The 23,863-nt window shown below is 38.9% G+C and overlaps 1 protein-coding gene across 2 annotated transcripts in view; it reads right to left on the bottom strand.

Annotated features, from left to right (window-relative positions):
* Positions 1–23,863, bottom strand: part of DACH2 (dachshund family transcription factor 2) — a 448,371-nt gene that overhangs the window by 296,842 nt on the left and 127,666 nt on the right. For both annotated transcript variants that reach the window (XM_036016277.1, XM_036016278.1), the window contains exon 2: positions 17,576–17,614. In XM_036016277.1, the coding sequence (XP_035872170.1) occupies positions 17,576–17,614 (39 nt within the window). The remainder of the gene's footprint in view (positions 1–17,575; positions 17,615–23,863) is intronic.

The raw sequence follows: 23,863 nt of genomic DNA, 5'->3' as shown, positions 1-23,863 counted from the left end.
ATCATTTGCTTTGTAAAAAATATGTCAAGAAAACCATGGAACATTTTAAGCTCGTTATGGAGTGTTCATTCGGACTTTGTCAGTTTGGCATTTCAGCATCCCAACCTCTCCTCGGCATTATTGAATAGTTTATCTTTAGAGTTCATAAACAGAATTCTAAACGTGGGTATATCGCATAATAGGCTAACCCCAACAGAAGCAATTAGAACTCTTTCGGTTGCTATGACAACATAAACTGATCAATTTCCTGTCACTGTTTGAAAAGAGGCACTCTCCTGTGGCCGTAAATACTAATTACAACCGCAAGCCGTTTGCTAACATGTACAGTTTACAGATTAAAGCAGTTCATGCCTAATTTATCATTTAACATGTCCTCCCACATTTGTAGCGTGGCACGGAATGAATAATATCTTTACTTGTTTACAAAATTTTCCAACTTAATTTCACTAATTATTTTTGCAGTCGGTAGAATTTAGCTGCGCTGCCACAAGTTCCGTAAGCTCAATGGGTTTGCAAAATGTGAGGACAGATTCTGAAAGTAATTTCTGGATTAAGGCTGAAATGTTTGCTTAAACTCCTTCCTATAAGTGCTTATTTGAATGATGATTACAGGTTGCCTAGGAAGTTCGAAATTTTCAAGAACACACATGGAATAATGTCTCATCCCACAATCTGTTCCTCTGGATTAAAGAAAAAAGAAGTAATAGATTTGATTAAAACCTGCAATGAGTAATTTAGCAAAGGTACTAGTTGATACTCTCAATGGGAAATACAGCTTTTAAAAGAAAGCAGTATATGCTGGAAAAATTTGTAAATCCCTGAGGCAATACATTCAGAGTCCTACTGTATAATCTAACATTAAGTTCTCCCTCCTTCAGCCCCACACACATTTTATACAAGCCTTATGGTCTATACTTGACATTTGGAAGGGAAAGAGACCATGGTGAGGGGAGAGAACTTCTAACTACCCCAGAGTGTTAGCAAAAACAGTGCTACAGACTGTTAAACTATCTTTGAAGAATTTCTACCTCTGAGCAACACCTGTGAAAATATTAGGATCCTATTATCATATATAAAGTTTTTTAAAAAAAAAACATGAAAGCATTTTCTCTTTTCCAGTGTACATAAGTTACATGATTGAAAAAGCTTTGCTAGAATATATCATTATTATTTAAACATTCAGAAAGGAAAGACCCCTAAACTGATCTTGCCTATCATCTCACCAACTAACCCACACACTTAGAATTTGATTTAAATTTTTTTTATAATTTCCAAAGTTGAGTGGGTTCTTCTCGGACTTCAAATAATCACATAGCATTTCTAGGGAGGCTGACAATTTCTCAAAATCAAATATAATAAATAATGCTTCCGTTGATTCTCTAGAAAGAAAAAGCGGAAACCTGGAAAGTTTGCATTGTTTGGGACTGAGCAAAATGGATGATGTGCGGTCCCTGTTTCAATTACTATCTGGACATGACTATTCTCTTCAAAATATATTGCTGCGTCCCTGCCTCCCCACACAGCTCCACCCTATAACTCTTGTTGATCAACAGAAAGTATACATCTAATGAAAGTAAAAATCCTTTCACCGGTCTCCTGTGCTTGCTAAAGGACTGACAAAGCATTTCCAATTGCTTCTCAACCCAGCAGCTGTAGCCTTAACACTCTGGCGCTCCAAGGGCCTTCTGACAGCCCGTATTCATAGGTGTGCCTCTTCTTCGAGCACCCGTTCAGTAAGTCTGCAGCAGGAATTTTACATCACCACCGTGTTGGGATAAAAGCTCCAGTGGCCTTATCTCAAATGGAAATCTGGCCAGCTTGAAGCACTCAATACGAATCTGAATGCAGCCAGTCATTGGCTGGAAAGCACATGGTCCTGATTTCAAAAACAATGTATACAATATCATAAGCTGATATACAGCACTTGGAGAGAAATAGAAAATAATGTTGAATAATGTGATTCAATTGCCAAATAAATATTTATTGCATATTGAAGACTAAATGTCAGGAACACATGCTAGATACTGGAGACAATGGTCAGCAAAACAACGGCATGGTCCCACACCTACAAGATGCTTATTAAATTACCATAGTGGGGACTTCTGGTCAAGATGATGATATAGGCAGACATGGTTCACCTCTTTGCACAATCACATCAAAATTACAACTAAAATGTAGAACAACCATCACTTGAAACTATCAAAACTGAGTTGAGCACAAGTCTGACAACTACAGAATTGAAACCACATCCATCCAGACTGGTAGGAGGGGGCACCGACACGGAATGGGTGGGTTCTACACCCAGGTGTGGCGGATACAAATTCGGGAGGGGTATCTTGGGAGCAAGGAGTCTCAGCCCCACATCAGGCCCCCCCAGCCCAGGGCTCCAGTGCCAGGCAGATAAGACCCCACAACTTCTGGCTGCAAAAACCAGTGGGGATTGAGTCGGTGGAAGAAACTGCTGGATCCCCAACCATTTCCTCTTAAAGAGCCCACACACAGACTCACGTACTCAGACTCACTCCCTCTGAGCTCCAGCACTGGGGTAGCAGCTTGAAAGGCACCAGTGGTGTACGGGGAAGAACTGAAGTGTCTGGCATCGGAGCAAGCAGAAGCCATCATCCCTCTTCTAAACCTTCCCCCCACAGAGCCAGGAAGCTGGTACCATATCCGAGACTCCATCAACCTGGCTAACACTGTTTGACCTGCCTTGGAGATCCTCAGACACCCCACCCAACCCAATTTATGGACCCACCAAGATGATTTTCCATATGAGTAGCTTGTCTTGGCTCATTCTTCACAACTTTGTAAATCCTCTCAGGCAAGCAACAAGTGGCCTCAGTGAACCCCAGGCCAGGCACCAGCAGTAGCCAGGTTTACTTCACAGCTTGGCTTCACCTGGGAGTCTCCAAGCCCAGCACATGTAGCAGCCATCTCAGATTGCTTCATAGCTCAGGAAGGGTGGTCCTGGGCAAAACACAGGTAGGGTCTGATCTTGGCCTGCACCATCCAGGAAACCTCAGGGCCAGTGTACCCAGTGGACAGCTACAGACCATGTCAGAGCACCACCACCCTGCCTCTGTGCAGCTGATCCTCCATGGAGGGTGGAGGTTGGTGGTCAGTGATCACAGCTAGTCCTTGCAGCTGGCTGGCCTGGATAAATCACTCCTGTTGATCTGCCAACAGCAACCAAGGCTCAACTACAAGAGGAAGGTGTACTCAGCCCACATGAAGGACACACCTTGACTACCCAGCTTAGGTGATGGGGAAGTTGTGCCACTGGACCCCACAGGACACCTACTACATTAGCCCACACTACCAAGACAGGGAGTCAAAGCAGCTCTACCTAATACATAGAAACAAACACAGGGAAGCCGCCAAAATGATGACACAAACATGGCCCAAATGAAAGAACAGACCAAAACATAAAAAGAGCTAAACGAAATGGAGATAAACCATCTATCAGATGCAGAGTTCAAAACACTGGTTATAAGGATGCTCAAGGAATTTAGTGAGGACCACAACAGCTTAAAAAAGACCAAGTCAGAAACAAAGGATACACTGGTTGAAATAAAGAACAATATACAGGGAAACAAGAGTACAGTGGATGAAGCTGAGAATCAAAGCAATGATTTGAAATATAAGAAAGCAAAAGAGATTTCCAAACAAGGTGAACCCAAAGAGGCTCACACCAAGCCACATCATAATTAAAATGCAAAAGATTGAAGACAAAGAGAGAATCTTAAAAGCAGCAAGAGAAAAGCAGTTATTACCTACAGGGAGCTCCCATAAGACTGTCAGCGAATTTCCCAACAGAAGCCTTGCAGGCTAGAAGGGATCGGCAAGAAATACTCCAAGTCATGAAAAGCAGGGACCTACAGCCAAGACTGCTCTACTCAGCAGAGCTATCATTTATAATTGAAAGGCAAATAAAGAGCTCCCCAGACAAGAAAAAACTAAAGGAGTTCATCATCACCAAGCCCTTATTATATGAAATGCTAAAAGGACTTATTTAAGAAAAAGAAGATGAAAACTATGAACAATAAAAGGGCAAAAAATAGGTATCTATCAACAGCGAAATCTAAAAATCACACTAGGCAAACAAGAAGAACAGAGACAGAATCATGGATACAGAGAGTGTTTTGATGGTTGGCAGATGGGAAAGGGTGTGGGGGAGAATGGATGAAGAGGTTAAGAAGTACAAACAGTTAGTTACAGAATAGCAATGGGGAAGTAAGGTACAGTATATTAAACGGAGCAGCCAAAGAACTTATATGCATGACTCACGGACATAAACAATGGTGAAGGGACTGCCTGAGGGAATGGGGGGTGTAGGTGGAGGGGGGAAAATGGGAAAAAATAAGGACAACTGTAATAGCATAATCAAAATATAATTTGAACATTTAAAAAATAAATGACCACAATGTTTTAGCATTTCCAAAAAGTTTCCTATGTACTGTTGCTCATTTTGCTTTTCATAACCACCTGGTATGTGACATTCATAATTCCATTTGATGAATGAAAAAATAGATTTCCATTTTATGGATGTGAAGTGATTTGGTTGTGATCCTGGAGCTAGTTGTTGCTACAGTGAGAGATTAAACACTAGATTTCTGACTACAGGTTGAGGACTCCTACCACTACAGTAGCATTTCCAAAAATGTGTTGCATGGACTACCACTTCTGTGAACAGAAAAGTGAGAAATCTTGTATGCTATATCTTCTCTTCTAGAATCAGAGAGAAAATTTTTAAATGATAGGATATAAGACCTGTGATAAACAAACTCGTTTATTTTTATTGAACCCCATGTTTCCCAAAAAGTATTCTACCTCACATCATCTCTGTAGAAAAACAAAACAAAACAAAACAAATACCAGATGGCTCAGGAACTGATAACAAAGTAGCGTATATTCAATATTCAGTGTGTGGGGGTGACTACAGAAAGAACATGGATGTTGGAGAGTGACATCATGCATTTCCAAATCTATGCATATGACCATGAATGCGTATGACTATAGAAGACCAAGAGGCTATTTATTCCCATGTCACTAGATATTATGAAAGACATGGGCAGATGTGTGTGTTGACACAATGAGGCCTATGTGCATTCGCAGGATGATGGAAAATTTAGGATTCCAACAAGCAAATGGAACTGAGAGAGTTCCTTTGACCCCCTTTCTCAGCCACCTCTAACACTTGCTCAGGATTGAGAAACTCAAATCCTCTCCTAAACGAAACTTCATGTAATGGCTCTTTCTAGAAGTAGGGTAGAGACTACACGAAGTGAGCCTGGGGCATCTTACCGTGCTAAAAAGTAAGAAAGGGCTAAAAAAAACCCACAATCGTGGGGCATGTAAAGGTACCCAGGGCCCAATTGGCAGAGTTCTGAAGAGCCACACCTGGAAAAATGTAAGCAGTAAGATAAATATTGGATTATTGGATTATAACCCAAAGTAGAAAATGAATACTGAGGAGTCCATACTGAAATAAATGATTAAATAAATGAATAAAGAGATAAATGACATATCTACTGTGCAGAAAAAATTCAAATAATTTCTGTACATGCTCTGCCCTTCGGAAGGTGAGGCATAATTCCCCATCACTCCACTGTGGGATGCACATAGTGGCTGCCTTCCAAAAAAAAATTCCAGACTATAGTACACACAGAAGGGGCGGGGTCACGTCACGTTGGAGAAACCTGACCAACACTACACGACACAGGTGATGAAGGTCAACCTCAAGAACGGTACGTCATAATGATAGTGTGTATCCTTGATATGATTTGATGACAATGGCACTTTACTGATGTGGCTCCTCCCCAAACCCCAATTTAACAATAATAAAAACACCAGACAACTCCCTGACCTGTACTCCTCACAACTGTTAAGGTCATTCAAAGCAAGGAGCACCTTAAAAACTGAATCTTATTAGGGGAAAACTGAAGAAGGTTGAATCAAGTACAAACTCCAATTAATAGCAGAATATCAATATTGTTTCATTAACTGTGACAAATTGATTCATTAATTGTAACATGTTCACAACGGGGGAACTGACTGCTGGGTGCACGGGAGGTCTCTGTACTGTTTCTGTATATTTTTCTGTAAATCTAAAACTGTTGCTAAAATAATTTGACTCGTCAAAACCACTGCCTCTAATATAATCACCTTTATACCAAGCCTAGCTATATAAGAACTGATTTATCTCTACATGAATGGTAGTCCATCTTAATTCCAAAACTCACAAGCCATGAGTTTTTCAAAACACAAAAGAACTAAAGCATAATTTTTAATGCAACCAAAGGGTAAAATATGTACATACAATTTTTTTTTAGGATTTTATTTATTTATTTTTAGGGAGGGAAGGAAGGGGGAGAGAGAGAGAGAGAGAGAGAGAGAGAGAGACACACACACATCAATGTGTGGTTGCTGGGGGTCATGGCCTGCAACCCAGGAATGTATCCTGGCTGGGAATCGAACCTGGGACACTTTAGTTCCCAGCCCACACTCAATCCACTGAGCTACGCCAGCCAGGGCTACATACAATTTTTAAATGGGCTGTTTCAAACAGATGCACCAAATCCCTTCATGTAATATTCTCAATTCAGTGGATGCTTTATTGCCAAATGTACATTATGATTAAAAAATAAAACCACAGGGAGCTGGTCAAGATGGGGGCATAGGTAATTGTGGCACTTGCATGCCCCCACAACCACATCAAAATGACAACTAAACTATAGAACACCCATCATTCAGAACTGCCTAAAATCTAGCTGAACAGAAGTCCTACAACTAAGCATATAAAGAAAAGGCCACATCAAGATTCTTTGGGGCAAAAATGTAGAACGAACGGGTCCCAGACCCAGGTGTGGTGAATAAAAATCAAAAGGGATATTTTGGTTGTGGAGGTACCCCCTGAAAAGTGAAGGGGTCTCAGCCTTCACTGTTCTCAGCCCAGACCAAGCCCCCCAGCCCATGGTTCCATTCCTGGGAAGAGAAGTCCCTATAACTTGTGGCTATAAAAACCAGCAGGGGCTGTGGCTGAGTGAGAGGGAGGGTTTCTGAAGTCTCAGGTGGTCTTCTTAAAGGGCCACAGCACAGGCGTACTCAGCATCACTTGTTTTGAACTCCAACACCAAGACCGTGGCTCTAAAGGTGCCAGAGGCATATGGGAGAAAGTGAAGAGTCTGGCTTCAGGTCACAGGCTGGAGGGGCAGCTTTCTCTCCCACCAAAGTACTGACAGAGGCTATTGTTCCTTTACTGAGCCCTTCCCCCCACAGAGCCAGCGGGTGGGCACCATATCAGAGCCTCCATCAATCTGGCTAAAGGAGTCCAGCACTTCCAACCCAGTTTACAAGAAATGTTAAAGGGTGTTCTTGAAGAAGAAGAAAAAGAAGAGTAGAAGAGGAAGAAGAAAGGATAAAAATATGAATAATAAAATGGCAATAACTACATATCTATCAACCAGTACTTTAAATGCAAATGGATTAAATGGTCCAATCAGAAGACATATGGAGGCTGAATGGATACTAAAACAAGACATTTATATAGCACAGGGTCCAGCACAAATAATGCCCTTTTATTACAAAATCTTTTATTACAAAATCATAAGCATGTAGCCCTGGCTGGTGTAGCTCAGTGGATTGAGTGCGGGCTGGGAACCAAAGTGTCGCAGGTTCAATTCCCAGTCAGGGCACAGGCCTGGGGTGCAGGCCATGACCCCCAGCAACCGCACATTGATGTTTCTCTCTCTCTCTATCTCTATCTCCCTCCCTTCCCTCCCTAAAAAAATAAATAAATAAAATCTTTAAAAAAATCATAAGCATGTAACTCTGTAACATAACAATATCACACTCAAGCACACCGTAGCACATTTGAGATGAAATATTCAAATTACAACTATAAATTAGGACACCCATATTATTACCCTACCAACATCACTCAAGCAGGCCTTACTTCTGCTGGACCCTGTAGACTGTCTGCAAGAGAAGAACTACTTCAGATCAAAAGACACACACAGACTGAAGTAAAGGGATGGAAAAGGATGTATCATGAAAATGGAAACAAACATACAAATAAAAAATGTGGTAGCAGCCCTGGCTGGTGTAGCTCAGTGGATTGAGCACGGGCTGGGAACCAAAGTGTCGCAGGTTCGATTCCCAGCCAGGGTACATGCCTGGGTTGCAGGCCATAACCCCAGCAACCGCACATTGATGTATTTCTCTCCCTCTCTCTCTCCCTCTCTCCCTCTCTCTCTCTCTCTCTCTCTCTCTCTCCCCCTCTCTCTCTCTCCCTCCCCCCTTACCTCTCTAAAAATAAATAAATAAAATCTTTTAAAAAAATGTGGTAGCAATACTTAGACCACACAAAATACACTTTAGAACAAAGGCTATAGAATGAGACAAAGAAGGACCCAGAAATTCCACTTCTGGGTGTTTATCAAAGAAACCTAAAACACTAAATCAAGAAACAGGCGCATCCATATGCTCATTGCAGCATTATTTACAATAGCCAACAAACGGAAGCAACCAAATTGTCCAACAACAGATAAATGGATGAAGAGGCAGTGCACATATATTATGGAACAAGTTTCAGCCATAAAAAAAGAATGAAGTCTTGCCATCTGCAACTCGGATGGACCTAGAGGGTACTGTGCTGAGTGAAATAAATGAGGCAAGGGAAAGCAAATGCCAGATGATCTCACTTGTCTGTGGAATGTAAAGAACAATATAAATAAACAAACAAAACAGAAAGGCTCATAGATACAGAGAACAGAGTAAAGGCTTGTCAGATGGGATGGAGGTTGGGCAGGAGGGGTGAAAAAGGTGAAGGGATTAACAAGCACAATTTGGTAGTTACAAAATCGTCACAGGGATGTGAAGTACCACATAGGGAATATAGTCAATAATACTCTAATAATAATGTATGGTGCCAAAAGGCTTTATTGGGTCATCACTTAGAAAGTAATCCAATGTCTGCTCACTGGGTTATGCACCTGAAACTAGTACACTAGTACTATAATAGTGTATATCAACTGCAATTGAAAAATAAAAATGATTTAAAGTAAAAAACATAATAAAAATAAAGAAATCCTGGCATTTGTAACAACATGAATAAATCTGGAAGTCATTATACTAAGTGAAAAAAATATAAAACCACTATCTTCTATATACTTAACATGTTAGATACATCAACTTGTGATTTAATGGGTATTTGTACAACTCTTGCAGCACAAAGGATATAAAATTGTTATTTTTGTTTTTATGCTAATTTTACTTAATGCAGCATCAACACATAGATATCTTAACCAACTATATTACAGTAATAAACTATTTGGCTAGAACTACCCATTTTAAATAAAAATGTCTAAGTCATTTGATTTTATCATATAAAATCAAAGAATAATTTTGTTCATACATTTAAATAGAAATCTTGTCTATCAGAAGAGTATTTTGTAATGATAAATCAATTCAAAATACTTTAAACTCTCTTAATTGCAACAAATCAAAGTATGGCTGCTTCAGTATTTTATCTTATAACAGCTTTTACATTACACTTTTTAAAAAATCTGGAACACTGTATATATCAGATGATCTAGCAGTTTGTATCATAAATTATGAAAAATATATCACAGGAATCTATTGATTCAACTACATAACTTTGAACATCTCAATTTTCTAATGGATTTATTTTATATCAATTCTTTAAAGTTTTATAGCTAAACCATTTTTATACTTGCTCCCTTCTGAGCATTAGAATTAGGTACAGAATAAAAACTCCAAATGACAATCTAAAGTCACAGCCAACCTCTGGAGTCCTAATATGCTGGGAGGAGGAGAGCCCTTTGAGGAAGAGTACTCTGTATTGAAAGCTTGGTGTTATCACAACTGAAAGCAAGACACGTCTTTAGGGCACTCACATGTATCTGAAGAGCTTTACAGCACGTTGCCATGGAACATAATTCCTTTAAGGACGACAAACCAAAGAACAGCCATTTTGGCATAATAGTCCCATTTCTTAACATTACTTTGTTGCATTCATCCAGAGGTATTACAAACCCTACCAATTTAGGAACAATGCCCTGCCTTTTCAGATGTATTCATAGTGGATCTCAGAATCAACTCCATTTTAGCAACTAATTAGTTACACTGACAAACTTTTAAGAACAGGGCTCTACGATTTGAGAAAATGTCACCACTCTCCCTGTAGATTAATGATATGTTCCCCATTGCACAATAATGGGTGGTTATCAGCCTTTTCTCTCCGTCCTGTCTCAGTCATTTAGTTCAATCTACCCTGTGTCCTCTGGAGAGATTCATGCTCTGCCACCCTACTCCTTGCTATTGAGATGTATGGATATTGTAGCAGTCCCTTAATTTTCACATCTCTAGGCAACTCGGTTTATAAGAAAGGACAGATTTCACCGGAGCATTCAGACAAGTATCCTACTCCAAAAGTCTGTTTTTCTCCATCATGCTACTGCCCTTTCATGTATATTAAAGAAACACACAGCCTGAGACCTAACATGTTGCACCTTCGCATTATTAAATGTAACATGCAGAACATTGCATTATTATGCTACCCATGCCTGAGGAATTTTAGTATTCACGGGATTATGGTAATTAAGTCTTCCTTCACTTTGGGTTATGTGACACTTGCTTGACTATAATGTCACTCCACTTAAAGTCTGTGTAAACAACATTATCTTAGTCACTCTGCATTACATTTCCAACTGTGAGCAAAATTACCGGGTCAGAGTGGACAAGAATGTAAGGAATCCCAAAGAAACATCATGTAAATGACTCGCGCAAGGTTCAAATTGGATTTTCAATAAGCAAAAGGGGATATTTTCTATACTCATATTATAGCATTATTATCTAGATGCCATCTGTGGCAAAGCACATGGGTATTCCTGGAGACAGTGGTAATGACAAACGTGTCCATGATTTTGATGGTTTGTGGATAAGAGATAAATGTTGTTTGCCAAGGCTTTGTTCGGGCTGACAAAAGGGTAGGTACTCAGAAAGGGGTAGTACATAAAACAACTACAAATGGTTTTGTAAATATTCCATCCTTTCCTATTTTTTTATAAATATTCAGCAACCATAATATTTATTTTTTTTTAAGTATAGCAGAGATTTCCCAGTAATGTTGTCAGCCACCAAGAAATGCCGTCTTGGAAAAGTTCGGACCTATAAAAACTAGCTTAAAGGCTTTGGGATATCTTGCATTGTACGTGATTTATTTAGTGCTTATTGAAAATATTAGAAAACCTGATTAAATCTGCACATAGGATAAGTAGGATCTGGCCCCAAAGAATCAAGATTAATTTAGCACAAGTTCTTCTTCACTGAACTAGTGAGGTGATACAATAAGCAAAAGAGCGATTTTTAGAGTATGATTCAATTATAAAACAGGTTGCCAATTAGCAAAACCAGCAATAGAATTTCTTAAAGAAGTGCCTCACAGTTCACCAATAGATCAAAGTGGGTAAAAAGCCTCAAAGGCAACTTATGTGGGATTCTCTAGGCTTATTGTCACATTTGGACAATGAGGTATACATATGTGAACTGTATTAATCTGGAGATCATCTGAACAAAGTGTGTGAACCACAATTTTCTTGCGTTTTCTGATGTTGAAACTCTGTAGGAGGTCAATTCACTCCCTAGAAATGCCATAGTCAGAAAGTTTTCCCAGGACCGCTTATAGAAAGGGAGGCCCCTAAAAATGTCTCCATCACAAGACAGGAACTGATTTCCATTTTGTTTGCTGGAATTGCCACCTTCCACGGTAGAAGCTTCACTAAAAACATAACTAGGTTCCAAGTCCTCGTAGAGAAACAGTTTACTTTCTACAAGTCATGAAAAATAATAGGAACTCTGTACTAGAGATAGGGGATATTGGTGTGTGTGAATGTGTGAGTTCGTGTGCATGTTTCTGCGATATAATTTGCAATTATGGGAGCTGACATAAAATCGGTTTTAACTGAGTCCTTATTATACTTTGTTTAATCTGTTACAATCTTAGACAAGTTTCTAACTGAATAGAATCTGAGAAAACCTGCAAGCCCTTTGTTAAAGCCCAGGGCAAAGATGCAGATCTTTCTAATCAAAAGTCTCTGCAAACACAATATCCTATTACTAGCCCCCATCGCCCAAGAGAAAACACAGAATGTAGCAAATAGTCAACCTGAGTCCCCCCACCCCCCGCCCCGCCTGTAAGTAGCTATATGCAGCACCATAAAAGCACTGTTGGAATCAAATCTTAAGGGAGCTCAAAATACCAAATGTCCTCTCCTTTGCATCTCAAACGGGCATACAAAGATGTTGAAAAGAGACACAAAGCCATAACAACGAGTCCTTGTGTACATTGTATTTCAGCATTTGTGATGTCATGCCTCAGAGTGGGAAACACGGAGGATGAATTCGAGATGGCGTGCTGTCACTGTCCAGTGCTGCTAACGCCGAGGTCCTGCTCCCATCCCCTAGCCCACCTCCCGTTCTCCTTGAATGGATGGAAACACAAAGATAAATGGGGAAACTTACGATCTTCACAAAGCCAGGGGGTATGCAACAGTTTTCACAAACTGATAAAATTCGATTGTGCCTTTATGTTTTATGCACAATAAGTAAATTATAGATTCAAGGAAAAGGGAAATATGTATCATAGATCAAAGGTTATAGTATTTCTCTAAGACTTTCCTTATCCGATATCCTAATTTTACAGATGCAGCAGCTGAAGGCCCAAGCTACAGAATTATTTGCAGCGTTAGGACCATGGACTTCTTGCTTTTTTCTACAACTCTTCCAGCCACACTATCTCACATCAAATGAGGCATTATGAGAAAGTGGCTTGTAACCAGGAAAATACAAAATTAAGTAGTATCTTTTTGCTCATCTAAGCCACATATGTTTTAAAATGAAAAATGATGACACAAATAGTATCAGTAAATATTGTTATGTACACTAAGTGATAAGAATCAATCTTTCAAATGTATGTGTAATCATGAAAGAAAATCAATAAAAAGAATTACACTTTTCCTTAAAGGAATTCTTTGTCAAAAATAGCCACTACACTGGCAAGGCTGTGGAAGTGGATTACAATGCTAGTGGGAGTGTAAATGAGAACACCTTTAAAGAGAACAATTTGGCAACAATTGTTAAAGTCGAAGTAGTACAGCCCTAGCCGAATAGCTCATTTAGACCATCGTCCCAATACACCAAAGTTGTGGGTTTGATCCCCAGTCAAAGCACATACTAGAATCAACCAAGGAATGCGTAAGCGGGAAAAAAAATCAATGTTTCTCTCTCTGTGTGTGTCTCTCTTTCCCTTTCTCTGTTTAATTAATTAATTTTAAAGTTCAACACGTGCATAGCCCACAACTCCACAACCTCACTGCTACGTTTATATACCAGAGAGGCTCTCGCACATGGGCACAAAAAAAAACATGAAGTCTATTACACAAATTTTTGTTGTAAACAAAAATTGGAGGACAACCTAAACGTCTGTTGATATGGTAAAGGATTATCCAAGTGTATACCCATACAATGAAATAGTAGTGGACAATTAATTCTTCATTATTAATAATTAATTAATTATTAATTAAAATCAATACATTAGACCTACATGTATCAACCAACCTAGATAAATCCTGAAAATATAATGTGGAAATAATTACGAAAAGATAGTGCAGTTTTAAACCATTTCAAAGCACTTTTCAAAACACAAAAATTAATACTACATATATACAAATACAATTGAAAAAACTCACAGCAATGCTACGCACCAATAGAAGATAGTGGTTACCTCCAGCAGAGGGTGAGTAGAAAGGAGATTCGTGTTAGACATACTATTAATGCTATACAGCTACAGCTTTGCTTTTTTAAATTGAGCCATGAATCAACTGTAGCAAAACATAGACCTTATTACTGGTCCACAGCTGTCTCTCATTATTTCCTGCTCTTTCTAGTTGAACTCCATTCTAATTCATCTCGCTAATTTATCACACAATAGAAATGATGTTACCAAATTGACTTCAGGATAGAAATACCATTTTTCAAAAAGTCAGAAATATTCACTACATGTATTTACATATAATTATATTTATATATAATTAAACAGGATGTTTTGGCACTAAGTATGATTCCCGTTGTCAGGTATTCAAAGTACATTGATCCAAAGTATATAAGCTTTGAAACAGGACTGCCTTGATACCTGGGCCTGATATCTGTAGGCCGTGTGGCCTTAGATAAGTCACTTAATGTTCTCCGAGCCTCAGTATCGTTATCTGTAAAACAAGGATCACAATAACAGCACCTACCTTGTAGGGGTATTATAATGATTAAACGAACTAATAAATGGGAAATCACCTGGGATATCGTGTTTGAAGAATGTTAGATATTATAATGTTGTCAAAAATAGTACTAGCAGCTCATCAAAATTTATACTGAATTACCCTATTTGTATGTTAAGACTGGTCAAATGCATCAAATAATGACTCATTTTTAAAATTCTCTCCTTTGAGAATTAACCAATGAACTAAGATTCTCCAGTTGTCAGAGTTTTTATGGAACAGTTTAATTTGTTAGTCTATTTAAATACAGTTCATCCCTATCGAAAAATGAGGGTGGGCAGATTTTACTTAATTTACTATTGGAGCTTGTGCATTCTTTTCTTTCTCTTTTCTCACTTTTTAAAAAGTCTTCAATACAATTCTCATCAGAAATGACAACGTCGATTTACCACTCTAAGGATTTACACAGGTCGTTAGAGCAGGTTTAGCAGTGGGGTGTTTTTCTTTTTCTCTTTTTTTTCCTAGAGAGATTGGAATTTAATTGTTTCCTTTCTAGACAAATATGCTTTTGGATTGCCAGCGATGAAAGGGGCATACAGATGTCAAAAGCATTGTAGCTCAGTGGGATTATGTGCTGAGGTCCAGGGCAGGACAGACAAACAAGCAAAGGCTCAGATGGGTCAAACAGTTAACTCGTAATAAAATCTCAGATGACCAATTTTGTTTTATCTTTGCCAATGCCTACGAAGAGTTCAAATGAAGTTTTGTTGTGCTAACTACTTACATTTCTCTTATTTCTTATTTTAACCATTTGTAAAAATAAAGGAACTTCACTCGATAAAATTGGAAAAGTGTTTAAAGGCAAGCCAACTTAAAAGAAATTATACTACAGACATTGCTTTCTTCCTATTGAAGCCTCATTAATTGGGCCTTTAACTAGAGGGTTTAATTATGTTTTGCGACAGAACCGATACTTAAATAATTTAGGATATGGGAGTAATGATTTCTCTTACTGTGCTTCATTGATAAATATGAAAGCAAAAAATTCAGAATTTCATCTTAATTTTCAGACCTCATTAAGGAAAACTATCTTGGCTATTTCCATGTGGCAATAAAATCACAAACTGCATAATTGCAATTTTGAGTACCGGGAGAATTACTTACAAGCACTCCACTTGTAATTTATTTACTTTATAGGAATTTTCCATCATCAGGATCTTCGGTGCCTTTATAATATACTGTGATTTTGTTCAACATTGCAGCATCTAGAGGATTTACAATTTCAGGCAGAGGTAGCAAACTGACAGCTCTGGGCAGCTCCAGACCACAGATGGGTTTTGTTTTGCCTGCATAATGTCGCTTTTTTTTTCTTTTTATTGAGTTAGTTACCAACAGTTAAGAATTATGTGAATTTCTCATAAAAATCTGGTTTCCTGGCTTCTCTTAAAAAGCCAAATCTTAACAATACTGGGCCTGCATTCCCACGTGGTAGCAATCAGCTGAGCTGCGTAAAAGCTGCTGCCTTTGAAAAGAGTATAACTCACCGGAGTCCCCACCTCTCCCTATTGCTCCAGGATCTCTGTAATTTCTGGGAATCGGTCAGTACATATACTTCAAAAACATTTCCCAGTTTTCCTCAGGTTACAGTAAATGCAAAAACTCATCACCTACTGTAATGTGTGTTCTGATTAATCAAGAAATAAATATATACAGTCATAAACGATTGCTAGGCGTAATTAAAAGTGAAAAGTTGGCATTCATTTGCATGGCATTTCTCTCAGAAAATAAAAAGAAAGTGAAAGTCCATTTCCATGACTGATTTCAATTGCATTCATTTCAAATCAAAAGCACGCACTTTGAATATCTCAAATCTAAAATGCAAAACTCAATCCATTTAAAGTCTTTCCATTAAAAGTCTTTCATTCATGAAATCTACTGGGTCCCTGTCTGCTCAGCATCGAAGTCACAGTCTAACAAAACAGTGTGGTACTTAAGGAGGCACATCCACTGGTTCAGGTCACTTGGGTATTATTCAGTGTGCATGAGATTTAACGGTAACATTTAGGATAGACTAGATCCTGGATGCTGGAAACACCACCGTAGTGATTTCCATTTTCTATGTTGAAAACCCAGAATAATCATATAGAGTGGCCTCAGTCTCCCCCACAGCCCAGAGGAAGGGGAAAAGCCAAGAGGCGGTGATTTGACCTGAGTACAGTATGTGGAAGAGAAGACGGAGCACTATGGCCAGACAATATCAAAAGGCACTTTAGCACCACGGGTTGCTCTCCTTCTTGGCCTCTCTGAGGTACTGCCCAGCTTTGCCCCATCACAGCCTAAGCGGTATAAGGCCTGAAGCAATATGTTATCTCTGATTGCAATTTCACTGAAATAGTCATAGATATTTTAGGAAGTTTCAAGCATAAATCTTGTTATTCAAATATTTTAAAAATTTTAAAAAAGTCTTTTCAAATATTAAAATAGTGTTTTCCAAATATCAAAAATATTACTATAAAAAGTACTTTCACAAAAACATTTCCCAATATTTTAGAACCACTTATCAAAATATTAAAACTATTAATACGTATTAAAAATTAAATATCTATTAAATATTTAAAAATATTTTCACAAGAACAATAATTTCAAATCTTTCAGAACCACTAGCACATCTACAAAATATACCCATGCTTAATGCTTAGAGCAACCCTGAAAGTTAGAACTGTGGGTTTTGTTTTTTTTTTCAAATTCACGCTGTAGCACACTTAATAGCCTGCAAAAGTGAATGTACCTTCCTAAGCATTTCAGAGCCACGGGGTTGGTGAATTACTTCCCCATCATTTTACATACGTGTCCAAGTTTCCACCCCAGTGACCTCACTGAACCCCCACCCCCTCTGCAGTCTTTCTCCAGCTTCTGCTGTAATTCCCGGGGAAGGGCTTGCTCCCTCTGGCTGGAACTCATCTTCCCCCCGTGTGGCTCTGGGAGCTACTCCCAGTGAACAGATAGGAGTGGTCGCTAAATGGCAAGAGTGAATTTGCAGAAACCCGAATTAGCTAGAGCCCTGAAATGGGTACACAGGGTCGAATTAGCTATTTGGATCTCCTGTTTTATTATTAACTCACAAGTAAGCTTCAACACTTGCTGCTGACATTTTTAAATGGCTCTACTTTCCTACCTTAGTAAGCAAAGTACAGGTAACCAAACTATGGCAGTTGGGCTCAGTCTGTACAGGATCCAGGACATTCCCAGGAAGTTGATTTTTTAAAAAATAAATACATAAATACCTGTTAACAGCTTGTTTTCTTGTCATTTGCCTCTTCCTTCTAAAAGGAGAGTGTAGCAAAAAATAAATAAATAAAACTGGTTAATTGAGAGTTCTGGTTAGTTAGCTTCCAATTAATCAAGGCTTTATTATATTTCACAAAAAAAAGCTTCTTAAATTTTTCAGAAATTTTAGATAGGTTACACACAATGAAACAGCAGCAGGGAAGAGCACAAAAGAGGTAAGAAAGCCTGAATTGCTACTCGACAGTATTTTAAATAGCTATGTAATGTCGTTATATTCTGGCCTAACCCACACTGAATAAGGAATAATGTGAAATGTCATGTGGTTTAGGGCTTTTCTATCTATGAAGGCAAGAAAATAAGGTTATAGATTTCTGTTGAAGAAAATGGCCTCGGGTCGTAACAATTCCAGAAAAGATTCAGCAATATTATGTATTTTCCCTTGCTCTCAAGAGCTTTCTTCCCATCCCATGAGGTATTCCAATATTTTTTAGAGAAAAAAAAATTCCCCTCCAGTTTTTTTTCACTCTTTTTTGGGGGGGCGGCAACAGGATGACAAAAGTAAGCCAATCTGAATGTCATGCCTTAATTTCCTAAACATGGAGCCATTAATAGCTGACACTACACTGATTTCTGTAGAAATACTGAACTATCTTTCATCTGCCCCCAAAGGGTTATCCATGCACACGTGCACGCACACACATGCACACACACACATACAAGTCACACGCATGTCCATACAAAAGAAGTTAAGCGCATACAAAAGAAATTTTTAAAAAACATAATTAGCTGAGTTAATGAAACAACCATTCTTTCCAGTAGTATATTTCCCAGCATTCCCAAGCCCTTTAATTAAGAACAAGGAACTCTAAAATGCCATGCAAAAAAAAAAAAAACAACCTACAAGGAGCCTTAGTGCACTTAGTATGGACACAGGAACCTCCCTATAATGCCCAGGACAAATATCATCACCCTTTTATAATCTTTGGTTTTAAGAGCCTTTTTGTGGGAAGTCTTCTTTCAGGTTTTTGTGTGTTTGTTTGTTTGTTTGTTTGTTTTTGAAAGGCAATGGCTTCCCTGCTTAAAGGTCTGCAGAAAGATTTCTAAATAAACCACAAATGCAAACATATATTTAGGGCTGCTGGGGGAAGGAGGTGGGAGTAAAAGCGGGTGAGCCTTTATTTCACCTGCTTGACTGACAGAACTATTTGATTTTGCTTTATATAATAGTTCACTCTCCCGACCTGTTTTGCAATGACACTTTCTTTTTTTTTAAGATTTTATTTATTTAATTTTAGAGAGAGGGGCAGGGAGGGAGAAAGACAGGGAGAGAAATGTCGATGTGTAGGTGCCTCTCATGTGCCCCCTACTGGGGACCTGGCCTGCAACCCGGACATGTGCCCTGACTGGGAATTGAACCAGTGACCTTTCGGTTCACGGGCTGGTGCTCAATCTACTGAGCTACACCAGCCAGGGCTGTGAAATGACACTTTTTTTTAAGACTTTTATTTATTTATTTTTAGAGAGGGAAGGGAGGGAGGGAGAGAGAGAGAGAGAGAAAGACATCAATGTGTGGTTGCTGGGGGTCATGGCCTGCAACCCAGGCATGTGCCCTGACTGGGAATTGAACCTGGGACACTTTGGTTCCCAGCCCACACTCAATCCACTGAGCTATGCCAGCCAGGGCTGTGAAATGACACTTTCTTTTTTTTTTTTTTTTTTAAGATTTTTATTTATTTATTTTTAGAGAGGGAAGGGAGGGAGGGAGAGAGAGAGAGAGAGAGAGAGAGAGAGAGAGAGAGAGAGACATCAATGTGTGGTTGCTGGGGGTCATGGCCTGCAACCCAGGCATGTGCCCTGACTGGGAATCGAACCTGGGACACTTTGGTTCCCAGCCCGCACTCAATCCACTGAGCTATGCCAGCCAGGGCTTGAAATGACACTTTCTTAAAGCAGAATATACTCACACATACCAAGTCAATGCTTGTTCTTACTTTCTTTCTTTTTTAAAAAAAGTTATTTTCTTTTAATTGATATTCAAATACAGTTTTCTGCCTTTTACTCCCATCCCAGCCCACTCCCCCAGCCCTCCCCACCTCCCTCCCATTTCCACTCCCCCTTGTTATTGTTCATGTGTCCTTTACATTTTTTCCTGCAAACCCTTCCCCCTTTTCCCCTGAAATTCCCTTCCCTCTCCCCCCGGTCACTGTCAGCCTCTTCTTACTTTCTTAATCACAGAGTCATTGGATTGAAGTATTTTAGTCCTTCTGAAGATAAATTTAAAATTCACTATCAAATCTCACATAGTATGTCCTCCCTCGGATGTGAACGTAACTAACTAGAGTGCTACTTCTGTTAATGCTTCACAAAGGGGGAATTACCTAAAACAGAGCATTTGAAAGATCCCTTCAACCTTCGAGATGATCCAGTCCAATACATTGTCAACTGAACACTGAAGAACTTCAGTCAAGTGCTGGCGGGTAGTAGAAGGAAAGATAAGAGGGAGCCATTCTCTTTTGTGCCTACCAAATAAATTGTTCCGTCTGGCCAGAACTTTGAAAATAGGAACATTTTACATACAATCTGAATTTGTAGGAGGTTCCGTAACAAAAAAGGAAAGTCTGAAAACACTGATCCCACACAGAACTAGATGAAGTAGAAAGAGAAGCAATGTCTACCCATAGATGGAGTACCATCTCCTATAGGTCCCATCATGTACTATATGATCTTACACCTAAACTTCTAAGTGAATGTATGTGATCTCCTTGGTTCCAGTAGGAATTGGAGTTGTTTGGTCATTCTTTTACTGTGATTTACTCAGACGTCAATCAATTGGCCGAGAGACAATGGCAACACAAAGTCCTAGATTGCTTATCTACCTGAAAAGTCACCTGCACTGGTTTTAATGAAGAAAACCAACCTTTTGACTCTTGAGGTAGACACCATTTAACTGTTTTTTCACGCACAGAAAAGCATCTAAAGCAAATTGTGTTAGATGAAAAGAGATTCAATAAAAATCAACTCTGCTTACACTGAGAGAAACATTGCCATTTAATCAGGGTAGGAGCAATAAATTTAAAATTTATTTATTTATTTTAAAATTTAAAATTCCAAGCCCTGGCTGGCGTAGCTCAGTGGATTGAGCACGGGCTGGGAACCAAAGTGTCCCAGGTTCGATTCCCAGCCATGGTACATGCCTGGGTTGCAGGCCATAACCCCCAGCAACCGCACATTGATGTTTCTCTCTCTCTCTCTCTCTCTCTCTCCCCCCCCTTCCCTCTCTAAAAATAAATAAATAAAATCTTTAAAAAAATGTATTTGAAATGTTAAAAAAAATTTAAAATTCCAAATGACCAATAAAATGTTTCTTTTGCTTTAATATACATAAACATTGTGAAATGATTGTACACCTAAAATATCTACAATTTTTATTTGTCTGTTATCCCTCAATAAAGGTAAAAAAAAAGTTTCCTATGCTTTGAAATTGGAGTCAACTGTTAATCTGCCACACTGCCATATTTCAGTTTAATTTTGGCTTTAGTTGTTCCTTAGACACAATTTTTTGGTCATATAATTTGTTTCTCAGGCCCAATACAATAAACAAAGTGTTGATCTGGGAGTAAATTCAGTAAATATAGAAAACACAAATCAAGCAAATCAATCAATACCCTGCCCTGCCCCCAACTTTATGTGTAGAGGATGAATGGCTAGTAAAACTTTTTTAGGTTCTCTTTGGAGGTTTTTCCAATCATTCGAACAGTTGCCTTCCACTGTTGGAGCTTTTAGGGGAGTTTTCCCTACTCTTAACTAATAACTGAATTCATTTTATGTCACCCCTTGCTCCATAGCAGTTGTTATAAAGCTATTTAATCTTGTTAGGAATGCTGAAAATTCTTTGACAAACCCAGTATGTTAAAAGGAACTGAAAATCTCTTTTATTATATAAAAAAAGAGTAAACATAAAAGCCAGAATATTTTAGGCCTCTTTAAGTTCAGAGGGCATCCGAACAAACTCCGAGGAACATGTATAAAGGACAAAGCCAAGGGGGGTAGGTTTGAGGGTGGGAGGTGGGGATGGGTGGGGCGGGGGGCTATGGTGGGGGCAAAATGGAGATATCTGTACTTAACAACAGTAAAAAATAAATTTAAAAAACCAAAAGCATGATCTTCGGATTCAAGGCCCAAACAATTAAAACTATCATTTTCTTTCTTTTGGAAATTTATTTTTTCCTACAATTACTTGGAAATTAAAGAAACAAACAAACAAACAAACCTTTGATCATCTTACATATCTGCTGCTTCTTTACGATTTTGGTGCATAAGCTTAATTCTTTTAAAAGTCAGATTTAAAGTCAGAGCCCAGAGGAAAATGAAAAGAAAAATTAAATATGGCATAGGGTGATAGCAAAGATAAATGAGCCTACGGCAATTAAACTTGTTTGTAAAAGACGGGTTCCAGGTTATACATATATATTTAACATAGGCTGCCAATACAACTTAAAGAATGCAAGACTCTATACCAGCTCTCTCTCTGACAGATGATCCTTTGTACAAACACTGCTCCGTTCAGTGTGGGGAGCCTCAGTGGGTTCAACGTATTTCTCATATGTCCTACAATAACAAAGAACCTCTAAGATAGGAGCGTGGTTCACAGTATCAAATGCATTTTTTCAAGGCAAAGATCATAAGAAAGTAGAATACCACTAACTTGTTCTTACAATACAATCATCATTTCAGCATCTACAGTATGAATATAGGTCCCATCAAGGATGAGGCCAATTCAATAAATACCTTTAGTCACACTATCAATGTGTCCCAAATATTTTTTCATTAATATTGTCCCCCATATGCAAAGTTGATAATTATTAGGCACACAAATAAACTCTGATGGTTGAGATAACCTACCTGAAATCATTTTGATTCTTTAAAGTTTTAAACATTACAATCTCACAAAAGCTTCATAAAATTTAAAGCACTTAATGCCATAGGCAACTTTGGCCACAATATTTGTGTTGGGAATGTTTCTCCTTGACAGTCTTTCTACCCATGTTTGTAGGTTTGGCCAAAGACACCAGGAGTCACCCTTTGAATCTTATGCTTTGGAAGGGGCAGTCTAGCCAGGCTTTTATATAGGATTTTTTAAAAAACACTTATTATACTCATTATATTTCAAGTCTTCCCATTGATGATTGTGTCTTGCTGATGTGTATTCAGAATGACTCACAGAAAACACTAAGAAAATGTGGCACGTGAAATAAAACACCAAAGCCCTTTAGATATTGGGCACAATCACTGTTCTACCAGCTTTTAGAGTTGATAGCTTTGGGTTTGCTGGCTTGACATCACACTTAAATGATAGTAAATGGCCTAGTTCCAAACTGCCTAAGTAGAGACCTTAGTATCAGCCTCCGATTCTGAGTGGCTGATTGAAACACTGTTTACTTTACATCATTTATAACAACGTATGCAGATTTTCTCTATTTACTTATTGTAGGTCTACCTTCCCTCCAAGAATGCAATCTCTACAAAAGAATAGGTCGAGGTGTCTTGTTCACTGTTGCACTCCAAAACCTAACAGAGATGGCACACAGTAGGTGCTTAATTTACATAAGGACGGTGTCTTGCGGCCAGTCAAGGCCGGGCGTGTTGACATGGGACTCAGGCAGATGGTAGAAAATTCCAGAGCTATCAGGATGCCTGCCGTACCTTTATTCTGGGATGGGGTGGTCCAGGCGCTCTGCAAGCCATGTGTGGTTCCAAGGGGAGTCCTGACTCCCTTACATACTACGTGCTCACAAAGCTGGCAGGGTACCAAGATATTGTATAACAAAGTGTGGTTCTGCACATGTGGGCCCATTCTCAAGGTTATGGAAATACTGCTTACCATAGTCGCCCAGACATCTGAGAGAGGGAGCCTGACTAACTCCATTTCCTCTACAGACAGCCACGGTGTTTTAGAATATGAAGAAACTTCCAGACCCTGGCTGGCGTGGCTCAGTGGATTGAGCGCGGCCTGGGAACCAAAGTGTCCCAGGTTTGATTCCCAGCCCGGGTACATGCCTGGGTTGCAGGCCATAACCCCCAGCAACCGCACATTGATGTTTCTCTCTCTCTCTCTCTCTCTCTCTCTCTCCCTCCCTTCCCTCTCTAAAAATAAATAAATAAAATCTTAAAAAAAAAGAAACTTTCACTGTATAGCTAAAGTTGATTAGAAACATCATAAACCCAATCTTAGTTGATGGCAGCGAATATGCCGAATTGTTGATGGGTACAAAAAAAACGTACAT

Source organism: Phyllostomus discolor, chromosome X (genome assembly GCF_004126475.2).
Source record: "Phyllostomus discolor isolate MPI-MPIP mPhyDis1 chromosome X, mPhyDis1.pri.v3, whole genome shotgun sequence".
NCBI classification, from domain to species: domain Eukaryota; kingdom Metazoa; phylum Chordata; class Mammalia; order Chiroptera; family Phyllostomidae; genus Phyllostomus; species Phyllostomus discolor.
This window is presented reverse-complemented; position numbering and strand designations above follow the sequence as displayed.